General features: G+C 26.9%; 2 protein-coding genes across 4 annotated transcripts; both read right to left on the bottom strand.

Annotated features, from left to right (window-relative positions):
• Positions 1-639: 639 nt before the first annotated feature.
• Positions 640-16590, bottom strand: LOC145936747 (uncharacterized). Of its 3 annotated transcripts, none has more exons than XM_083039247.1 (6): positions 16217-16590; positions 9672-10034; positions 6191-6311; positions 5618-5799; positions 5166-5246; positions 643-2958 (listed from the first exon to the last, which is right to left on the bottom strand). In XM_083039247.1, the coding sequence occupies exons 1-6, from the start codon at positions 16281-16283 to the stop codon at positions 2882-2884; spliced, it is 891 nt and encodes a 296-aa protein (XP_082895373.1). In that variant the 5' UTR covers positions 16284-16590; the 3' UTR covers positions 643-2881. The 3 variants fall into 3 exon arrangements, with proteins under 3 accessions (XP_082895382.1, XP_082895373.1, XP_082895363.1); XM_083039237.1 differs by having other exon boundaries at positions 646-2958; positions 5160-5246; XM_083039256.1 differs by lacking the exon at positions 5166-5246 and having other exon boundaries at positions 640-2958.
• A 4333-nt stretch (positions 16591-20923) lies between these two features.
• On the bottom strand, positions 20924-23169 carry Vps24 (vacuolar protein sorting 24). The gene is made up of 4 exons (XM_083039222.1): positions 23012-23169; positions 22897-22957; positions 22202-22596; positions 20924-22019 (listed from the first exon to the last, which is right to left on the bottom strand). Exons 1-4 carry the CDS (start codon positions 23054-23056, stop codon positions 21855-21857), a joined length of 666 nt encoding a protein of 221 aa, XP_082895348.1. The 5' UTR covers positions 23057-23169; the 3' UTR covers positions 20924-21854.
• Positions 23170-24453: the final 1284 nt, after the last annotated feature.

The following is a 24453-nucleotide window of genomic DNA, read 5'->3' as shown; positions in this document are numbered from 1 at the left end:
ATTATATATATATATATATATATATATATATATATATTATATAAAGAATTTTATTGATTGAAATTTGTACTGATTAAATAATAATTAGGTATAGTCACAAAGAGATATTTAAATTGTATGTAACATTTTATACAAAAATCATACTGAAAGTAGTTCATAATAATTTCAATCTTAAATTTACTTTATAAATTATGAAAAAAATGAGATATATAAGTAATTTTAATCTTAAATATTTTATATTAAAATATGAAACTTGTTTAAAATTGAAAATTAAAAAAAATAGTTTTGAAGAATTAAAAAATATTATTTAAGGAAAAAAAGGACCAATTTATATGAAAGAGAGATAGCTATATTCTTTTTCTTCTATATTCTTTTTTCTTAAAAATATATATATGTATGTTTTTTATGGAATAAAATATATTTATATTCTTATTTAAATTATTTTTTTTTTTTTAAATATTTCAATTGAGATATTTTTAACTAATTTCTTAATTTCTTAATAGACAAGCATTGGAGGAGAGGAGTGAGGAGGAAAGAGGGGGGAAGAAAATAACTGTTAAGTATTATTATTTTGGCAATATTATTCGATTGCTTATATATGCACATTTGAATACAATAAATTCAATGTTATTTACATCATTTGTAAAAATACGACTTATAAAGATACAGAATTTTCAGTTATGTTTATATGATAAAATTGTCTTCCAAGTTCTTATATACAATTGATCGTCAATTAACAATTATAAAAAATTATAATAACAAATGTATTACATTCCATTTTACGCACGCTCTTTAATAGTTCTCTAATATTAAATATAAAAATAAACTGAAATAATTTATATTCTTATATTTTATATTAGGAATAATTTATTCAACCATACACACATAATATATATGCGTACATTCCTTATTTATGTTTTTTATATTTTTTTAGATTTTTAAAATCTTATTTATATATATATATTTATTCATTATTATATATATTATTGTGACAAAAAGCGTTCTTTGGTATTTTAATATAAAATATAAAAAGTATGACATATAGTCTATATATGTGTGTGTATTTACGTGTTGTGTATATGTATGTATATATATGTATATGTGTGTATATATAGATAGACTACTATATATTCTTTTATATTTTTCATTTTTAAGCCTCCTGTTTTCTTATTGCAGTCATATGGAAAATTATGACATTAGAAATTATGTAAATCTTTTTCCCACATTTTATGCATAAAATTAAATTAGTTTTGTCCGTATTTTCACACATGTTTAATAATATATAGATTATATACTGAAAGCATCTTTTTTTATATTAGTCTGCATTAATAAATATGTATAATTCAATCTGTCCTACATTTTAGCGAAAATAACTTTATAACATTTAATTAAGATTTATAATTATATTTTTAAGAAATATTTTTATCGGCTCTCAGTATTTAATAAATAAATAAATATGATTTTTTAAAACGACCAATAGAGCCAAGCACGAAATTTATAATTATATATTAATTCATCAACCGGAAAAAGGGTTCACGATATATCTTACTAATCTATGCTATCGAACGTGCGTACGAGAAAGAGAGAGAATAATGGTATAATTACACGAAAAAAAACTAATTTAATTTGCAAGAGAAAGAGATTCACTTCAAAGATTGATTTCTTGCCTGAGACGAAACGTCACGAATCAATAATATGACTGCAGTAAAGAACTCAGGAGCTTTATAAATTAGATTTTTATAAATTTATTATTATTATATGTTATCTTCTCTCTAAATGCAAAAGGATATTTAAATTAGTACGAGTCGTGATATACTCATACGAGGCCTAAATGTAATAACAATAATTGTTCATGTTAATACTTAAAATACGTCATTTGTAGTATTTTTAGAATTTGTTCCAGCAGTACAGAATCACTTTTGACTCGAGTCTTCTCTAGCCTTCATCTTTATTGATTATTGCTACTGTTGATTATAGTCAATAATTGGCTAAAGAGGACTCCGGCAAAAACTAAAACAGATTCTATCGTTGAAGGTGAATTCTGAAGATATTACAAGTGATGTACTTTAAATATTATATAAAGGGTATATATATATGGATATCTCTCTCGCATCTCTCGTACTGGTCCAAAGATCTTCATTTAAATTCTTTTAAGAAAACGAGTCTATCCTTTACTTTATAGATTTTTTACAATATACAAAAAAAAAATGATTAAATATACACAATCATTTATTATGTATATATTTTTTATATTTTACATTAGATTTCTTTTAATATGTTTCACATGTTTTGTTTCGCCTCAGAAATCTTACAAGCTTAGGCCGCAACAATAAAATTTTTCACAATATTCATCATTTTATAAATCAATCAAATTTTAATTTTTAATTTTATTTTCAAATCTGTGAGGCGAACAAAAAGTCACGTAACAAGATGTTTTATACATTTGTGGAAGATAGTTTTCTTTTGTTTTTATATAAATACTCTCAATTAAGGAATATTAATTCAACCGAATTTTAAGTATTATTTTGCAGTCATATCTTTTTCAAATTTAATTCTTGTTTCACTTTTTATGAAAGCTAAAAAAAAAAATATTTTAAATTTATATATTTTTAAATCAGAGAAAAACTACGTCTCTCTATATTTTAAATATTTTTTTTCTAATTTTGAAAAACTATGTGGAAAATTTATGTGGAAAAAAGACATTTTTCAATAACACATAATCTCTATTTTTCAAAATTATGACTAGAATATATATTATAAAATATTTTAGAAACATGCGCGCGGTTTAGAAAATTCATAAATTACAATTTGGAATATATCGTTATTTCCTAAAAGTCATCGAAGTCCAATGTCGATTTAAACTTACCTATCGATTGCATTATTAATGAAACAGAATAAGAATAGCCGAATGTATCAGTAACAGGATAACATTGATCGATGCGCACTCGACGAAGTTGCCTACAATTAAATTAAAATATATATTATATTAGGTCAAAAAATATTCTTATATATATATATATATATATGTACCTGTTTTAAAATAGTTTTGTATTATTCTCTGTCTTTTTCTCAATTTCTTTTGAAGTATAATCGATCTGAATTATATACACACACATATATACATATATATATATTTTTTATATATATTATATATATAAATATATTTATAATTTATATTATTTATATATATAATATATATGTATATATATATATATATATATATATATATAAAATAATATATATCCCAAGTAGCAAACTGATGTCAGTAAATGACATCATTTTGACGTCTGATGATGTTCATTCGACGTCAAAATGACGTATACTTGCTACCTGGGTATATTATATATATATATATATATATATATATATGTATATAAAATATATAAAATTTAGATCGATTTTACAATAAAAAAAAATTGAGAAAAAGAGCAGAAGTAAAACCGAATGCAATATTGCACAATGTTTACAAAACTATTTTAAAATACGCAATTGCTACAACACAAAGTAACAGCAAAAATTAAATCTCTTTTGATTTACTATTAATTTTATAAATTATTATATTTATTATTACATTTTTGTTTTGTTGTATATTTTATTTTTGTCTCCTTGTTAAGTGATAAAACAAACCGAAAGTGACAATGAAATGTTACGTTCTATAATATTGATTATATAATAATATACAATATGTTAATGCTTCCGTTTCCCCCCCCCCTTACTCTTTTTCTTTCTGCTTTTTCGAATATATCACATATATTGTAATATAATGAAAAATGTTTTCCGCGTTTGAGGATTTTTGTAAAATTAATGGGGCCAATAATTGAGCGCGTTACAACGGCCGCGGGTAAGTTTCATAAATATGCATAACCATAATGAAAGCCACTTGAGCGGAATGCATATGCATTAATGCATAGACATTAGTATATGTATATGAGGGATGCTAATATTGCGCGAGGATAATTCTCCGCTGAAAGGTATAATACTAATGGGCTTTCGCCCGTTTTGACTTTCATTGGATAATACATGATATATCCGAACGATATTAAGTGTCAAGAAGAGAAGAAGAAAATATGATAGAATGTGAATAATTAATTGAATTCTCTGCAATCATTGATATCAAATAGAAAAATTAATAAGAGCTCATCGGTGTCATATATATATATTCCTCTACGCAAAAAGATGATAATTTAAGAAATGTATAAGAAGAAATACTTTAATTTTTATTAACAAATAACAAGTAATAATTCGATAAGAGTCAAATAATAAAGAAAACAGAAGAAGATAAAAAATAGAATAAAATGTGAATAATTTATTGAGTTCTGTCATAAATTCTGCAACGTATCATATATCATTGATAAGAAATAGAAAAATTAATAAAAGGTCTCATCAGTGTCATATTCCATTACGCAAAAGATGAACGTAAAGAAACATATATAAGAAATGTAAATAAGAAAAAATACTTGGATCTTTAATAACAAATAATAATTCGAGAACTTTCATAAGTGCCAAATAATAAAAAACGAGAAAAAAAGAAACTATAAATATCATAAAAAAGTAATGATTTCCTAAAAATCCATTCGTGCATGCTATCATAGATTTTCGTCTGTTTTAACTTTTTATTGGATAATACATAATATCCAAATAATATTATTAGTGCCAAGAAGAGAAGAAAAAATAGAATAACAAAATTGATAAAAAAATATAATAAAATGTGAATAATTTATTGAGTTCTGTCATAAATTCTGCAACGTATCATATCAAATAAAAAAAAGAACAATTAATAAGATCAGCGTTCCTTATTACGTAAAAGATGATAAGAAAATATAAATAAAAGAAAATACTTCGATTTTTAATAACAAAGAAATAATTTGAGAACTTCCATAAAAGAGTAAAATAACAAAACGAGAAAAAAACTAAATTAATGTTAAAAATATGATGGTCCTAAAAATCCATGCGTACATGCTATCAATTGATAAATAAATATAAGAATCGATGGGTTCTTTGAAGTACAAATTGGGCATATTTGTTTAAAAACGAGCATGAAATGAATACACAGGTTTCGAAAAATTCTAAAGATCTTCGATCAAAAAAATGGTGGTTAATGGTGATGATTTTTTTGGTGCCAAATATGTATTTTTAACAAAATTTACGATTGATCTCACCATTACCGGAGTTTGAGCTGTCTAGGGCCTGGATATCCATTTTATGCTGCGGTATCGTTGTAACAGATGAAGTAGTAGTAGCCGTTCCTGTACAACACAAAACCAAGCATAGACATTTCTACCTAAGCGTAGAGATTGATTAGATAACAGCCCAAATAGCAAGCATACGTCATTTTGACGTCGAATGACGTCATTTGACAGCAAAATGCTGTCGTTCGACGTCAAAATGTCGTAATTCGACGTCAAAATGTCGTCATTCGACGTAAAAATGCAGTCACGACATCAAAATGACGTCATTTTGACGTTTAATGACGTCAGTTTGTTACTTGAGGGTCCAATAATTAAAAAAAAAAAAAAATTTCGATTATTATGCATTACTATATATATAAAAAAAAAAGTCAACATAAATCGGCAGTGTGTTAGTGGAAATATTTAAAGCGTAAAAATACACAACTAACTGGAATAGTATATGGTTTCTCGAGACACAGTGTAGTTTGCTCTCGGGATGTCGAGAGTACATCTAAGTTCTGCAGCTTCTGGTAGTTCCTCGTCTAGCAAATCTACTCGTGATAAGATGTTATACAATCCATCTTCACGAAGTATTACTGTGGGTCTTGAAGTTTGTTTCTCTGGAAAATCCCTGTAAATATTATCCATTATTATACATAATAAATTTGTTATAAGAAATCTTTTCCTTTGTTGGATAAAAATTTTTTACCTTACAAATTTCTTACGAAAGATTTTTTCTTGAAATTAAAGAAATTTAATAAATTCAAAAATTATAAATTAGATTGATAACAAAATTTAACAGATTTAAAGAAAATTATAAAGTGTAAATGTTATATTTAGTAGTATATAATTGATAAAAAAAAAAAAAATATTTGAAATTTTAATTTTTTAAACAAAAGTTGTGGAACAATACGCTAAACAAAAATAATGTGCTAATCTGGAATAATGTACACAATTAATTATAATGTAAATCCTTGAGGCATCGATAATTGGAAATCTCTTATTTTTGTAAAAATACTTACTTGACTGAAATATCGAGAATTGGCTGAGGATAAACACCTTCGGCTACACATGTCGCTTCCAACCCGTCTTTGTCATCTATACTCTTTCTTTGATGTTGAAAATCGAACTTTTCCTCCGTTGCTAAAACAAAAATCATATATGTAACGTTGACATATCACATATTATATTGAAATTATTTTTTGAGGTAACATTACGATTTATTTTTTTTATACTATTACATTTCATATTATATAATTATTATATTTATTATCACACAAGTTATATATTACATTATACTTTTTATATTATTTTTTCTTCATATACAGAATATTTAATGAACAATTTAACATTTATTAATTTACTTTGCAGCAACTGATCTCTTTTTATTCATTTAATTAAAAACATATTTATCTCTGCTATTTTTTTTACCTTAAAAACATATATTTTCGAAATATGAGAAAATTATGCGAGGTGAATATTTTGTGAAATTTAAATGCCTCGTGTTATATATATACACATAAATTATTTGTATTTATATAGATTAATATATAAGTATATATATTTTTATACATATATAATATATAAATAAATAAATAAATAAATAAATAATATATAAATATTATATATATATATATAATAATCACATAAATTAATAATTTATTATTAATATATTTAGTATATTCAATAAATAACTTTAATATATTTATATAATAATATATTAATTATTATAATAATAATTTATATGATAGTAAATAAATATAATATATTTATGTAAATAATATGTATTGATTAATATTTATATATAAATTAATTTAACATAAATTGTAGGAAATACAGAAATAAAATGTTTCGCAAAATATAAAAAAATAAATAATAACACAAATGTCACAGAAGTAAATGTATTTAATAAACTATGGAAGAAAAATAAAAAAAAAATAATGTGCGAGCACAGCGTTAAAGCGTTTGCTCTAAAAAGGGTGTGGAAAAGAAAGTACATACTCCGCTTTACCGCGTAAATTGAAACCTGAGCGTAAAACAGGAACCACGTAAATAAAAAGCGCCCGGCGCAAATTGAAGGATTTGCGAACGCATAAAAGTGGAACAACACCAAAGAAAATTTACGCTACAACGTGAATTGAAAAACGGGCATTTAGAGAGAAGTAAAGCCGTCTGATTTTTTAAATCAACGATTTTTTAAATCCTGTATATTTATTTTCTATATTTCTATTATAGGTATATATACGAAACAGTTATTTTATCGCGTTAAAGTGTAGAAGCATAATTATATTATAATAATAATATGGTGTAATGCATAATAGTAATAAATTATGTGCGCGCGCGCGCGCGTAAAATGTGATTATCTATACAGCTAAACTAAATTGCAAATTAAAATGAAAACTCAAATTAAAATAAAATAACTAAAAACATATACTCGGGAAAGATATGGAATAAAGGGAGAATAAAGAGGGTGAATAGGGGGAGTTAAAGTGGATTGATGGAGTCGTGGAGAATGTGTATAAAGAGTAGGCTAGAGGAAAGTGGAGAATGCCTCTGCTTAAGACAGAGATAAATGGAGAAGTATCGTCCGGGGCGAGATACTTTGAGATCAACGGCGAGATCAACGTTTTACGATAGATAAAAAGATTACCAAAAGCGCAATAATCCCATGTGAAATAATGTTAAAACGTAATAAATATTAAAACAATTAAAATTCTGATAAATTGTACCTACATACATTTGATAATTTTCGTTTGTACATTAAGTTGGAATTTTAATACCATCAAAGTATAATTGAGAAAGAGAAAGAGGGGGAGAGAGAGAGAGAGAGAGAGAGAGAGAGAGAGAGAGAGAGAGAGAGAGAGAGAGAGAGAGAGAGAGAGAGAGAGAGAGAAAGGGAGGAGAAGGGAGAAAAGTAATTAAATTCAATAGTGCATTATAAATGACATTAAGAATAATAATAATAAAATTAAAAACATTGTTTTCAATCTATGTATTAATTTGAATTTTTTATTTTTAACAATGACCAAAATTTTTACAAATAAAATTTGATTAAAATTATTTCCACGCAATATATATTATAGGAGAAAGCATGCTAAATCATACCCCCCTAAGGTAAATATTAAAATTGCAATAAAACTATCAAAGAAATGACAAAACTTTTTTATTTATTTGAAACTATATATGGTTCTTTGTCAACGCGATATACGCTAAACATTAACTCAAATTTATCATTTTGTTTCATATCGTAAATTAAAAATTTTTTTAAGTAGTATTTGGTACGATTTATACAATACCGGTTTGCTAAATTGTACCCATGAGTTTTTAAATCGTATTTCTAACAATAAAATTAAAAAAATTGTAACAAAAATGAAGTTTCATTTTCTACAAAAGTTCTCAGTCTGCAACAAAACATATCTATAAGGATGTCATATTTATAATCATAAATTCTTTTCAAAAATTTAACAAAAATATCTTTTGTATCACATAAAAATATAAATAAGTATTATCTCAATATAATTATAAAATTTGATAATATTTTCTTCGGTTGTCTACCTAATAAATATATAAAGAAAAAAAACTAATGCCTGAGTAAACAAATTAATTCAGTAAATCGTACCAGTACGATATAGGAAAAAGTTAGTGGTACATTTTACCGAACTTCCATTGCTTTGTCAAATTTGTGAGTGAAAAAATAATCTTAAAACATTTTGCCGATTTTTCAACGCTTCCATATACAGAATTAAAAATAAGATGAAAATAGCTGCGATACAACAGCGTTAATAAGGCTCCTGGGTCCTCGCTGCGGCTATGTTAGATTGTGACGTCAGAAGTGAAAAAGCACACGCTGAAAATTCTTATTGTTAGATGCCATTTTTAAATGAACAGATATTTCGATGAAACTATTTCAGATGGCTTTAGCACACTTTTAAAATACCTCGAAAACTATTTTTTCCCTTGACAGTCAACAATCGTAAAATGATCGTGATATCAGATTTTGTCATACGGAATAAGCGTATGTGCAAAGACCAGACGGACTGGGGGGGCCTCATATATTACAGTCATTTTACAGCTGTTGATTGATTATAAGGGAAAAGGATAGTTTTCGAGATATTTTTAAGAGTATGCTAAAGCCATCTGAAGTGCTGTTTCATCGAAATATATCTTTTTATTTCTAAATGGCATCTAAGAATTTTTAACGTGCGTTTTCTCGCTTCTGACGTCACAATTCCAAAATGGTCGGCGAGGAGCTAGGAAGCTTATATTAACGCTTTAAAATATTTTAATTCTGTTTAAGAAACGCAGTAGAGGTACGATTTAACGAACGGTATGATTTAGCATATTTTCCCCTGTATCTATTGCAAAACATGATTTACATATGCAGTATGCAATTATATTTCTTTTATAAATGAATAAATTATTTTATTGATAAAAATAATGTAAATACATTGCGACACACACACACACACACACAAAACAAATAAATTAAAAAATAATACTCACAGTAAATTATCATGGAGGTGTTTGCCGTCTTCTCGTCCTCAAACGTCGATATCACGCACGTGTAATCGCCCGTTAGATCGATCCCCGGCTTATCCAGCTTCATGGCTCGATACTCTGTGAAAGGATCATCGCTCGCCTTATATGTCAGATCGATATATTTCCCAGCCGGCTCGTCAGCTAAGGGATGCCTGCCGTGAATCCACTGGTAGACCACTTGGTCGTCGTTGAAGAACCACTTGACCACTAACCCTTGGCTCGAGGTGTTCTCCAGATCGTAGTCGCAGTCGAGGATCACGTGATTGACGTCGCCGACCTTCACGGCGGAGGGAACATTGATGCTCTTGATGACGAGTTGTTGGGATTCTGCGATAAAGGATATCGAAAAGCGATTTATTTCACTTTCTTTCGACACCTTATTTATTTTTTTGTAAGTTAAATTCTCTTTTGTGTTGATATTGAGGGACAGAGAGAGAGAGAGAGAGAGAGAGAGAGAGAGAGAGAGAGAGAGAGAGAGAGAGAGAGAGAGAGAGAGAGAGAGAGAGAGAGAGAGAGAGAGAGAGAGAGAGAGAGAGAGAGAGAGAGAGAGAGAGAGAGAGAGAGAGAGAGAGAGAGAGAGAGAGAGAGAGAGAGAGAGAGAGGGAGAGAGAGAGACTCTCTTATCTAAAGGTTTTTGGGAGATATGAATTGTATATTTCATTCTCTTAAAAATAATATTACACAAATTATATATTTTATAATATACAGAGTGTTCCAGATCTACCGTATAATCTGTTAATGGCAGATTTCTGGGATCATTTGGAAACGATTTTTTCTCAGCAAAAATGTCGAGAGAGGTCATCATTTTTTACATGTTCCCAATTTTTGTCATCATGTATCTTTATAATTAAGCCTTAAATTAAAATTCTATATTAAAGTAAACTCTATCTGAAATTAATTGAAGAATGTGATTTTGTTAATATTTTATTTCCACAGGGCTTAGTTTGTGAAAAACCTTTATTTTCAATCGCTTATAACTCAAAAATTATTGGTGCCTCGACATTTTCGCTGAGGAAAAATCGTCTCCAAATGATCTCAGGAATCTGTCATTAACAGATTATACGGTAAGTCTGGGACACCCTGTATAATACAAGAATTCACATTTTATTATTACGAACAAACATATATGTTGAAGATTCATAATATATTTCTTGAAATATACTATAATTTTCGGAACATATATATATTCTTAAGAAAATGATTTACAAAGAGAATAATAATGATAAAACGAATTATTGCTGCATAATCAATATTTAATTATAATTAACATTGTATAGTAGTTGCGATAAATGGGAATAAATGTGATACGAATGTCGTCATTACTGTAATAATACGATAATATGGTTTTGCATTTCCTGTACGCGCAGTTTTGCCTGGTCAACACACAGAGGCTGGACGCTGGTGTATAACCATGGGGTAAATCCGACCCTTAGTATTACACATGGACATGTGTATAGAGAAATGCACACAACACCGGTAACGAGCGAATAGCGAATAAACATTGCGGGTACACAACGAGAGCGCCGTTAAATAATCACGTTAATTGTAGCGGATTCTCTACTCTCTGTAATGCAACTGCAATTGCCTGCAATAGTACGCTTGTTCTACTCTGTAAACGATATCGACCAGGCCACTTAACGGAATTATCCAATTCTCGCATGCGACGACTAATTGATAAACTTATTTCCAAAGATTGTCTTAAAATTACATTTCCCGAAAAAAAAAAAAAATAAAGATTGTACGTCATAAAACTATCGTGTTGTTTTTACATTTTATATATACACAGTTGAAAAATTTGTGTTAAATTTAACAAATATCACATGTCCCAAACGGTCCACAGAAATTTTTGTGTTAATTTAACATAATATGTTAAATGATGACACGAATATTGTGTTAATATTTTAACATAAAATAAAGTAAACTTAAAATAAATTTTGTGTTAAATTAATATAGTTTTAATGTAAAAATTAACTTAAAAAATTGTTAATTTTACATTTTATCATCCCCACTTATATTATTAAGTAAAATTAACATTTTTTTCTGTAAATTTTAACAGATAAATCTTGTCACTAATAATATCGAACATATTTATTGTGTAAAATTAAAAGTAAATACACATTGTGTTATTTTTACACTTTTTTTCAGTTATTTTAATAATTTAACATTTGAGTTCAATTAACATAACAGCAATATGTTAATTTAACACACGAATGTGTTAAATATTTAACACAAAAATTTTAACGGGGACCGTTTTTAACAAGAAAACACAAATTTTCCAACTGTGTACGTATATTGTATAATCTATATATACAGGATGTTTCTCTGAAACTATGTCAGAGATTTTAAGGGTGTATTAGGGGTTAAAATAAGATAAAAAGTTCCTATAAACATATATAGGTCCAAAAATGCTTTCCCTCCGAGTTATAGCCCCTTTTAAAGTTGTGGAAAAAAATCTAAAAATGTATTGTAACTCTCGGAGACTTTTTCACTGTATATATATATATATATATATATATATACAGGATGTCCTGCAACAGTCAAATATGTCAAAAACAAAACTTTTTGAAAAAAATGTTTCAAATAAAAGTTGTAGGGCTTTAAGTGGCGCATTAAATAGTAATGTTAGTGTGACTATATAAATAGCATTGTTAAAGCCACGTAAAATATACTTTGAAATTTTTAAATGAAAACCCCTATTTTTAATTGCACGCAGTCTTGTATAGTTTATCTCGAGAACTTTTCAAACCACTATAATAAAGTATCATTCAGTGCTTTTCGAATTATAATGCTTGAATTTTACAATATTTTTTTATATAAAATACAATAAAAAAATATAAAATATAATATCTTGTAAACTATTTAGTTTTCGATAATCTTACCTTAATACTTTTATGCATAAAATAATTAGGCAAATCAATTGGTGTAAAGAAAACGCATAGTTATTTTTAAGAAAATGTATTACAATTTGCAACATATTTTTTCTTAAAAATAATTATGCGTTTTTTTTTACACCAATTGATTGGTCTCATTATTCTTTGCATAAAAGCATTAAGATAATATTACCGAAAGATAAGATTATACCGAAAACACTAAGTGTTTTACAAGATATTTTGTATTTTATGTCAAAAAATACTACTGTATCTTTTAAGCCTCGTAACTCGAAACTTTATTATATAGTGTATTGAAAAGCTCTTAAGCTAGATGAATGTGTAATGAAAAATTTAAAACATTTTTCTCAAAAAGCTCTTTTTTTATATTTGACTGTTGCAGGACTTTTGAGACACCCTGTATATATGTAGTATATGTGTGTATAAAATATTATATTTGACACATATACACACACATGTATAATATAATTCGAATTTAAAAAATATTTTAAAGTCTCTTTATTTGAATTTTTAATTTTATCAGGTTCCATCTCTATATATATATAAAATGGAATATAGAACTATAGATTTTCACGTAAATTTAACCGACCGACCAACGAGAATATTTGACCGTTATAATATTCATTCAAATTCCAACTTAATTGCACATCTGTGAAATTTTTCACTTGGTTTAAGCTGATTCTTCCGACTAATGACCAAGCTCTTTGCACATGATGCACATTAGAAATTTGCACTTTGAACTTAAAAGACCTACTGAGAAGCGAAAATGCACGCAGTTTTAAATACGCGTGTAAATTTCAAAAGAAAAAGGAAGGAAACCTAACCGGTATCCTGTATATGCATATACAGTTCTACAACCAAATAAGCAAGTGACCCACTTTGTACCTCCTTTGTAGATCAGCTTCAAATGCAAGCTTTATACGCATTTTCGCTACTCGCTTTTTTTACCCTTTTTAATTCCAACTGTTTGTACATCGTATAGTGAATGAGAAATATATATACATATATATATATATATATATATATATATATATATGTATATAACTGTGATTTATTTTTATTACAGTCGTTTTTATATATGAGTTATGATAATTTATATTATTATTTTGCATAAAAAACTATTGTTTCATCTATTTAATTATGTAATATATATATACATATATGTGAGAATTTTCTCTTAGAATTTACCCTGAAAATCATGGTAATCTTGGGACAATATGGTAGGGAAAAAATTTTATGAGAATTTCTCTGATTAGTATTTATCACAATAAAATATAAAACATGCTTGAGTAATTTTACCATGCAGTTTGGTAAAATTAATCAAACATATTTTATATTTTATTCTGATAGATATTATTATTTTTATTGTGATAAATACTAATCAGAGAAATTCTCATAAAATTCTTTCCATACCATATTGTCCCACGATTACCATGATTTTCAGGGTAAATTTTAAGAGAAAATTCTCTCTGTGTAGTTATATATGTACATATAATTGATATATATATATATATATATATATATATATATATATTATTTATCACAAAATTAATTTTTATTATTATTTTTTGTTTTACTTTTTATATGAAACAAAATTTAATAAATATTTGATTCATTTATTTATATAAATATAAGTAATATACACATTTTTGATATATTTATATATACACACACACATACTTTATTTATTAAAATTTATTTTATTCGAATTTGTTTACTTGAATACTTTATTATTCGATATTTGCTTTTCACAATATTTTTTATCATCCTTATTAGGTGTATAGTATCCTTTTTTATTTTCCTTTACATAACTTAATTATTATAATGTTTGCAATTATCTTTCAGCTTCTGTTGCAGAAACCTCGTCTCGCAACAAAGTGCACTTCATTATGCAATATTTGGAACCGAGCTCGTTAGCGATGTCGCGGAAAACAAGCTCGCGGCAAGTAATCGAACAAAGGATGAAAGTTTACAGTATACGAGAGAATCGTTGAAGACACAGAAATCAGAAATTCCGACGAGGAAAGATAAGATTGTCAATCTGATAAGAATGAAAATTGGAAAGAGCAGAGCGATAATTCTCAAGCTCGAGCTTTCGTTGAAGTTTCGATTATCGCAGATGATTGTAATTATATTGTCGCAAGGAATGCAAATATATTGGACTGCTATATAAAGTATCGGATTCCGAAAGTTTTAACTTTTTACATATTGCGTTAAAGTGACAGGAAAAAAATGCACTTTGCAGAAATGTCAGCGATTTTTGGCGTAAAAATTTTCCAGTAAATTTGCGCAAAATGTAGCCACTGGAAAAATTTGCATTAACGTTAGAATTTTATCGGAAATGATGTTATTGATGAAACAATTCCGCTGTGTTCCGCATATTGGAATGCTGCAAAAAAATAGTTTAAAGAGGATCATCTGCGATCTCTATAAATACTTTAGTCGCATATATATACTTCAAATTCGATCTGTTCAACACGTGTTGCACATGTCGCGGAAAATTTCGAGCTTAAAAACAGGTCAACTCTGACGAAAAACCGATACCAATATATATATTTTCAAATGCGATTTATTATTTAAGTAAAGATATAATAAAAAGTCAAAAATTAATAATTTATTGTTTTCTTTTTTATAATAAAAAAGAGAAAATAATCCAGAACTTATCGAGACATTACATTGCTCATTTATTTGTTTAATTATTTTCAGATTTACATTATACACGAATAAATGCAAGTATATTATTTTATATACAACACGTGTTATATATATATATATATATATATAGTAAATTCCGATCCAACTAGTTAACAATTAACACTTGGCTGCGCTCTTAAGCCACTCATCATCATTAAATTTGTATTACGAATAATTTCATTAATATTAATTCTAATTGTACATCACAAGCTTTGCGCTCGTAAGTTCAAAGCTTACTAGGTAAAGATAAATTTGCAAACATTTCGCAGAGAGTCGCATATTTCAACAGAAATATCATCATTTTCAGGAACGCGTTCATTTTGTTCCACGCATTTCGCAAATATTTCGTAACTGCATGCACAAATAGATAAAAGGCATCTCTGCGCCTCTCCGTGTGCGTCTCTCTAAATTTTCCTTCGATTATAAAAATTCTAGATTTAATAATAATTTTGGAAAAATTAGATATCTATTTTTTATAACCGCGTTCATAATATTAAACATTAACCAAAATATATGTACTATTGGCAAGTAAATGCCGTAATAGTATTATTACAAAACACACGTAAGCGCTATATTAAGCGACCAAAAGTACTGGGTCAGAAATAGTGCACGTGGACAGGCTCACCGATATACAGGGTGATTCGGAAAGAAACACATGTAGAGGATATATTATTTGCCGGATATTATGAGTTTTAGCGATAAACAATCTCTATAAATTTTACGTGCAATTTTTGCTAAACTAGTTTTTCTTTCGTTAATTTTACGCGGGCAAAGGCAGAATTTTAAAAAGAAAAAGAAAGAAAAGTCGTTGGTGACAGATGGAGTAATAAAGTACTTTCAAATATCTCATCTCCAATTATATACAAATGTATAATAATATATAATAAATCGTAAACTATATATATATATATAATATAAATAACAAACCTAGAATGCATCCGAATATTAGCAACAACGATACCAACAGCATCCAATGATATTTCGTCGTTGTCATGATTATCCATCCACGACAAATTGTTAGATTTACTCCAAAAAGCGAGCAATAAACGGAGAGATTATCGCGTTTTCCACTTTCTTTTTATGTCACTCTTTTTTTCCCTTTTACGTAACAAAACGAAAGCGAAGTATAAACTTTTGTGTAACGAATTTTTTTCCCTTCTCTTTGAACGACACACGGATCACGATGAAGACAGCATAGAGAGACCAGGTGAGGAAGGAAGTCGGAAGTGGAGGGTGTCTCCCGGGGGGAAATATAGCACCAAGGGGATGCGAAGCGTGACTTGGCGCAAGGTCGTACAAGAGCAAACTGAGCCAGAAGTAACTCCCTCTCCGAGTTTCTATCAAACTCCCCACCCAGTCACCCTTTTATACACAGGGTGTTCCGTTGTTATCGGTGTGTGTGTAAGCTGATTATTATTCTATATAAGAAGAAAAATATAAATCGACATAGTGTGTTTGTTGTTCTAAATAAAATTGAATAGATTAAATATTAAATAGATAATTTAATAGATTAAAATTAAATATCTAAATAAAATTATATAGATGATCATCTAGATGAAATTTTGGCGTCATCTTACATTTATATAGATAATAAAAATATGTATTATCTATATCTGTATCTTATTGTTGGATGAAAAAAAAGTGTGTTATCTTTACTAAATTATCTAGAATAATGTTCCGATAATTTGATTTATAGAGTCATAGCACATAAAAATACTTAAGTAGTAGAACTTAAGCAGTAAAAGTGATAAAAATTTATAAATAAAAGTATGAATATATTTTTATATTCCTTTTATAATTTACATTTTTTTTATAACTGTAATTACATAAGCGGTCTTAGAAATAATATTATGTGGAAGTTATCTAGATGAATCGTCATATAATTTAGATATATTTAAAACAAAATCATCTTCATTTTATCTAAGATGAATTTACATATTTTCATCTCATCTTTATCTAGCTAATTTTAAAATCATCTAATAACACTGTAAATCGAGAATATATTTCGCGTGAGAAAACTTTTTCGTCACACAGATGGAAAATTTGTGTTTTCTTATTGTTCAAAAAGGTCCCCCGTTAAAATTTTTCTGTTAAATATTTAACACATTCATGTGTTGATTTAACATATTACTGTTATGTTAATTGAACTCTCAATAAATGTTAAATTATTAAAACAACAAAAAAAGTTTAAAAATAACACGATGTGTATCTATTTTTAATTTTACATAATAAATACGTTCCGTATTATTAGTGACAAGATTTATCTGTTAAAATTTACAGAAAAATAATGTTGATTTTATTCCATAATATGCTCTCTCTCTCTCTCTCTCTCTCTCTCAAACTGAATAAGCGAAAACGTCGTCGATTAAAGCAGTAACGAAATTTCATGGAATATCAGTAAGTAAATTATTGATATTCAATGAGAGAATATCTATATTTTGCTTCTCCGTCTTATGTTTTACTAATTGCGGCAAGAAGATTTCGCTAAAAAGTCTTTTGATTCTTGTCGGTGCGATATTTCTTGTCGTGTTATATACTTATAATTCAAAGCACTGCTCAAATACGATTTTATTTTATTAAAAAAAAATACATAATATAAAAGTTAAAATTGGACAAGATAAATTTTATTTACTATGTAAAAATAATTTTATAATTTAAGTTCTTTGGCTGTAATCACAATTTCAAATATTGAGAAGCTTACATATTTATAATTATGTTTCTCTGTTATTCTTATATCTCTGTTTAATCCTTTATAAAATTTAACTCGCGAGAAAAGAGGATTCTTTTCTGAATTACTTTTCTCTTTCGGTTAATTAATAATTATTTAAAAATTCGATATAAAAGTTGCATCTTGAGAAAGTTAGAATTATAATTAATAATCGCGAAAATCATTGATTCTCGAATATTTTCATTAAGGACACCCTGTAGGCTAAATGAGAGACAGCGAGAGATTTCGAATGTCCCTCTTTCGATAAATCAGGGTGGATAATTACTTTCGAGGCTCACCTCTCATTTCACTTCTCATTTCTGCAAGAGGCATTAAAGTCGGGGTTTCTGACACCCTAAAATCCATAAATAAAATCGAGATATTTAACGATCTACAGCCGTGCTACTGACAGATTTAAATTCTATTCTTATCAAGCTTCTCAGCAAATGCCATAAATTTTATTAAACTTTTAGTATTACTATGCACTATATACCATATATCAATGTTAGTCTTAGATGATTTTAAAATTAGCTAGATAAAGATGAGATGAAAATATGTAAATTCAACTTCCAGATAATATTATTTTATTTTTAAGACCGCTTATGTAAACACAGTTATAAAAAAATGTAAATTATAAAAGGGATATAAAAATATATATTTATATAGTTTTATTTTATAAATTATTTTTATCGCTTACTGCTTAAGTTCTACTATATATTATATACTTAAGTATTTTTATGTGCTATGACTTTAAACCAAATTATCTGAACATTCGTCTATATATAAATAATTTAGTAAAGATAACACTTTTTCTCATCTAGATGCAGATATAGATAATACATATTTTTATTATCTATATATAAAGATAAGATGATGCTAAAATTTTATCTAGATGATCATCTATATAATTTTATTTATAGATAACAGCAAACACTGACTATTCCCATAGATAGCCACATACAGTAATTATTATGATATCATTATATGACGTCAAAATGACGTAATTTAACGTCAAAATGACATCACAATAATTCTGTAGCTATCTATGGGTTATGTATATATATATATATATATATATATATATATATATATATATATATACGAATAAGGTCTATGTATATAGTCAAAAGCGGTGTTCTTATCATTTTATATGTATATATCTATATTTATTGTGTGTATTTATATATACGACTTATTTTTATTAATTAATTATATTTTTTAATTTTATTAATAAATATATATGATTAATTTTATATATATATTAATTAGTGTGTATGTTACATTTCTCTATATATTTCCTGAAACATTGTTCTATGAATTTAATTTTCCTTCTGTGGTATGCTTTTACAAGTTTGTGATATGCGATTATGAATAATAGTCCGGTTGTCACCATATTTGAATATTCTAAATTGAATATTCCGCTTTTGCTACTAAAATATATATACATATATATATATATATATATATAGTTGTGGCTCCAAGTGGAACCGGTGAAAAATGTTTCTATAAACAACAATTGGAATTATATTCTATGAATAGAAACAAAAAAAAAAAAAAATACGCGACATGTTTTAAAATTAAATATATCTAAATTAACTGTAAATTTATAATTCCACTATAAAAGTTCAATATCATTTATTTCAATATATATTCCTCTCAACATTATATTTAAGAAATAAAATAATTCTTTACATTTTATATATATGTATATGTATATATACATATACCTTGTAAAAAACTGTTACCTCTTTTAACTTGTTGCACGTTTTATTATAATAACTTTTTCAAAACTTATTTAAATGCAATATTAGTCTTACACATATAACATTTTTTTAGATACGCTGTTTCTTAAGGCTCCTGGCTCCTTGCCGACCATGTCGAAATCGTGACGTCAGAGGCGAGAAAACACACGCTAAAATTTCTTAGATGCCATTTCGAAATAAAAAAATTTTTCGATGAAACAGCACTTCAGATGGCTTTAACACATTCTTAAAAAACCCCGAAAACTATCCTTTCCCCTTTATAATCAATCAACAGCTGTAAAATGTAATATTATGAAACCCAGTCCGTCTGGTCTTTGCACATGCGCAGTCATTCCGCATGTCAAAGTCTGATATCTCGATCATTTTACAGATGTTGATTGATTATAAAGGGAAAAGGATAGTTTTCGGGGATTTTTAAGAGTGTGCTAAAGCCATCTGAAGTGCTGTTTAATCGAAATATCTTTTCATTAAAAAATGGCATCTAAGAATTTTCAGCGTGTGCTTTCTCGCCTCTGACGTCACAAACCAATATGGCCGCGGTGAGCACCCAGGAGCCTTAAGCTGCGTCCGTCTTGACGTTGAGTTTGACTGACCAATCAGAATAAAGAAATTTTTGCCCCGATTGGTCAATCAAATGCTTTATATACATACTTACAGATTCAAGACGAATGCCAGCTTTTATATTAAATTTTTATTGTAAATGCTGTCATATTTAAAATATATTTTTTATATTTTTTCAATTTTACATGAAGTCAAACTTGTATTATAAATCTATAACTGTAAAATCAGCGAACAATTAAATCTAAAAAAATAAATTTTAATTAATCGTTAATTTTTTTATACAGCATGCTATGCAAGATAAGTAAATAATTAAAGAAGTAACTTGATAATTAATTTTTAATTAACGATAATATAAATATAATTATTAAAAATATTAAAATAAAAATAAATTTAAATTAAAATAAAAAAAATAAAAATATTAATATAATATATATGTATATAACTAAGAATATATATTTGGTATAATAACAGTAATATATTGATACATTTTTAATAATATATTAACATTTTTGGTAATATTAATTAGTACTAATATATATAATATTAGTATTTTTAATAATAAATACTGATTTCAATAATAACTACTGATATATATTATATATTACAATTTATTTATTTGTGTTAACAATATTCTTCAACGTAAAATATATTCTTCATTCTTTGCTACCCTGGGTAACATTTCATTGCAATTCTACTGTAAAACTGCGCGAAAAGTCGTCTTCTTACAGCAGACTGCTGCAATAGTACAGTAAGTACTCGTTTAATAACAGATATTATGCACCTCTGTCGCAATTTGGACTGTTTTTTTGCGCACTTCTTCGGGACGTATCTGAACTATCAGATTGTGTTACCAGGGTAGTAGTTACTAAAATACTGTAAATTGAAAATTGTTTAAATAATTAACAGCAATTAATAATTATCAACACTGTATCGAGTTTGTTATAATTCTATATCTTTTCTCCCTTTTCTTTCAAAAATAGAATTGGAAAATTTAGTATAAATAGTTGAATACTATATAAATTACAAAAAGGAAAGTACAAAATAAGGATGGCACATTTAAAGCCATACAAGATAAATCTTTTTATTATATTTATAAATATAAATTTGTGTGAAAGTTATAACAAAGTGCAATAGCTAAAAGTTATTTGAAATTTTGAATTTCCAATTATTTCTATAATCTTTTGATAATTAAACTGATAACTTTTTAAAATTTTAATTACATATCACTATGTGTTTAATTTGTTTTACATAATATTTCTTAATTTAAATAATAATTCAAATTAGAGTTATAAAGAAAATTATTATTTAGTGATATGAATGTAAAAATAGATATAAGCGTTTAAGTACTCTACAAAGCAATAGTACATACAATATTTACATATAAATAGCATAGCAAAATAACACATTATAATAAATAGGCAAACGCTATTTATATAATTTGTGTTATTATTTATTTAATAATTATGTTATTATTATGATACTTATTTTTCCCTGACATTTAGCGCAAATATATTTAAATTATTTAGTTGCACATCTAACTGCGAAGGCTCTGCAACCTGTTTTTCATTTCTTCAAGTTCTTTATCATCATCTTCTACTACTTCTTCTTCTGCAGATGTAGAGGCTGCAATTGATTCAGGATTCTCTGTGACAACTGCAGGAGCTGTACCCAACTGACCAGCTGTCACCTCCCATAAAATCTATACAGAGAAATTTTATTATACAATTTATATAGAATATTTTATAATTTATACAGAATATTTATACAGATTACTATTTACAATAAAAAATATCTAAGAAAGTATTCACCAGAATTTTCTCAAAGTACTCATAATTTGATCCGTAACTATGAAATATAAAGTAAAACAAAAAAATGATCTACCTTATCAACTTCTTCGTCGGCTTCATCCTCCATATCCTCAGAATCCTCGATAGAATCCATTGTTTCATCTAACATCTCTTCGATAATTCCTGCTTTCATCATTTCCTTCGACATTTCTCTCATAGTCGCAGCTACTTCGGGTACTCTTACCAAAGATTGCATCGCTTGCATCACTTCCGTAGACTTTGAAACTGAACCGGCAACTCTGATTGTTGCCAATTGATTTTTCATTTGTAACGATACAGAATTTAGGTGTGCCTTGGAAGTATAAATTTTGTTGCAGGCTTTATGAGCCCTTATAATCTCCTTTGCAAGGATCTTGCACACATCTTTATCTCCTTTCTTTGCTGCTTCTTTTAAGGAACGTTTTACTTTCTCCTCCTCTCTTTGAATTGCTGCTCAAAGAAAACATTGATTATACAAAACTATATTTAGAATAAATGTAAAAGAAGAGAAATGAAGAAGATATTTAAACTGAGGTTAAAAAAATTTTTTAATTTATTAGAATACTAAGAATGTTATAAGAATATTCCTAAAATCTTTTAGATTTTTTAAACTCTCTTTCTTTTCTAAGATTAAATTCTAAGTTGAAGAATTTAGGATAAAGATTAAGATTTTTGTTGATTATAAATAAATCAATTATATTTCTTACGGTCTGAAAGGTCTTTCTTGAAAATTTTCCTTTTCAAACTCACCTCTAACCTGTCTGTCAAGCTGATAACCTTCCTTCCTTAATTTGTGAGTCCATTCTTGAACCTGCAAAATGATTAATGTTAATGATAAGTCAAACTACACTTTCTAGAGACTCACCATTTCTTTCGGATTCTTTTCCTGCGATTTTCCAAACAAACCCATGTCCGAATCCTCTAGATAGAAACGTCAAAGCATTCAATCTCTGGTTAACATAACCTTACTATCCTTCGTTAAGTCAATTTTTCGAGGTTATGTTGATGCTTCATTTATGCGTCACTCAATAAATTCTATAGTATATGAATACTGAAGTAAGACCTACCTATATTATACTATAGAAAATCGAGATATGAATTAAAAAGACAGGTATATTTTTGATTGTCTCTGTCTCTTCTTATCGAAACTAAAACATTTTGCATCAGATATTTAACAATAAAAGCGATATATGCAGTTTCTAGGAAATGTTTTTGGTTTTATTTATGAATTTAAAATATATATATAGTGAAGTATTTTGGAAATGTGTGGTTGAAAATGATTTTTTTTCAATTTGTAAAGTATAATTAAGTCAATGTTTTTGAATATATATAATACTATAATAAATATATCAACCAATCAGGTAATTCTTGACAAAGATGGCGATCCCTCAAATAATAATATTCTATTAAATTAATATGTTATTTATTATATAATTATTAAATTATGATGTGAACACATTGTCTGAATTTAATTACATATTGTATAATTATAATACATCACGGAGTATGCAGTTTATTTAAAAATTTTATAATTACATATACCAGGTGTCCCATTTTAAAGGACCCACTCAAATATCTCATTGTCAGAAACACTGCGTTAAATCGAAAAATGTTTCCTACAAAATTTGTAGGGTTTCGAGGGGGACATAACATAGTAATTTGACCTTGGGCGGCGTCTCCAAGGTTAGTGAAGGTTAACCTTAAGTGAAGGTGAGAATGAATTTTGAAGAAAATAAAAAAATGTTTCAGATAAAAGTTGTTCAAATTAATTAGTAGAAAAAGATTTTATAATAAAAAATATGGGTTTCCATTAAAAAAATTTATTCTCACCTTCACTTGACCTTGGAGACGCCGCCCAAGGTCATATGAATATTACTATGTTATGTCCCCCTCGAAACCCTACAACTTTTGTAGGAAACATTTTTTGATTTAACGCAGTGTTTCTGAAATATTTGAGTGGGTCCTTTAAAATGGGACACCCGGTATATATATACATATATATATATATACATATATATATATATATATATATATATATATATATATATATATAGTTAAAAAGTGGATTATTTTTGTATTTTATATCTTTATACTAATATTAATATAATAAATTTTTGATATTTTTCTATAAAAAAAGAGATCTACAAGAAAAATTTATAAGTTAAAGAAAATTTTAATAATGTTCAAGAATATTTTAGAGAAAATCTAATTAAAAAAAGCAAATTTTTAAAAAATTTATAAAAAGTAATTTTATATAAAATGAATTTATTGATACTTGAAAAAATTAATTTTATTTTAAGAATAAAG

The sequence above is a fragment of the Prenolepis imparis genome, unplaced genomic scaffold (assembly GCF_030444845.1).
Source record: "Prenolepis imparis isolate NDT839.2.m4 unplaced genomic scaffold, iyPreImpa1.0 SCAF_1, whole genome shotgun sequence".
NCBI lineage: Eukaryota > Metazoa > Arthropoda > Insecta > Hymenoptera > Formicidae > Prenolepis > Prenolepis imparis.
This window is presented reverse-complemented; position numbering and strand designations above follow the sequence as displayed.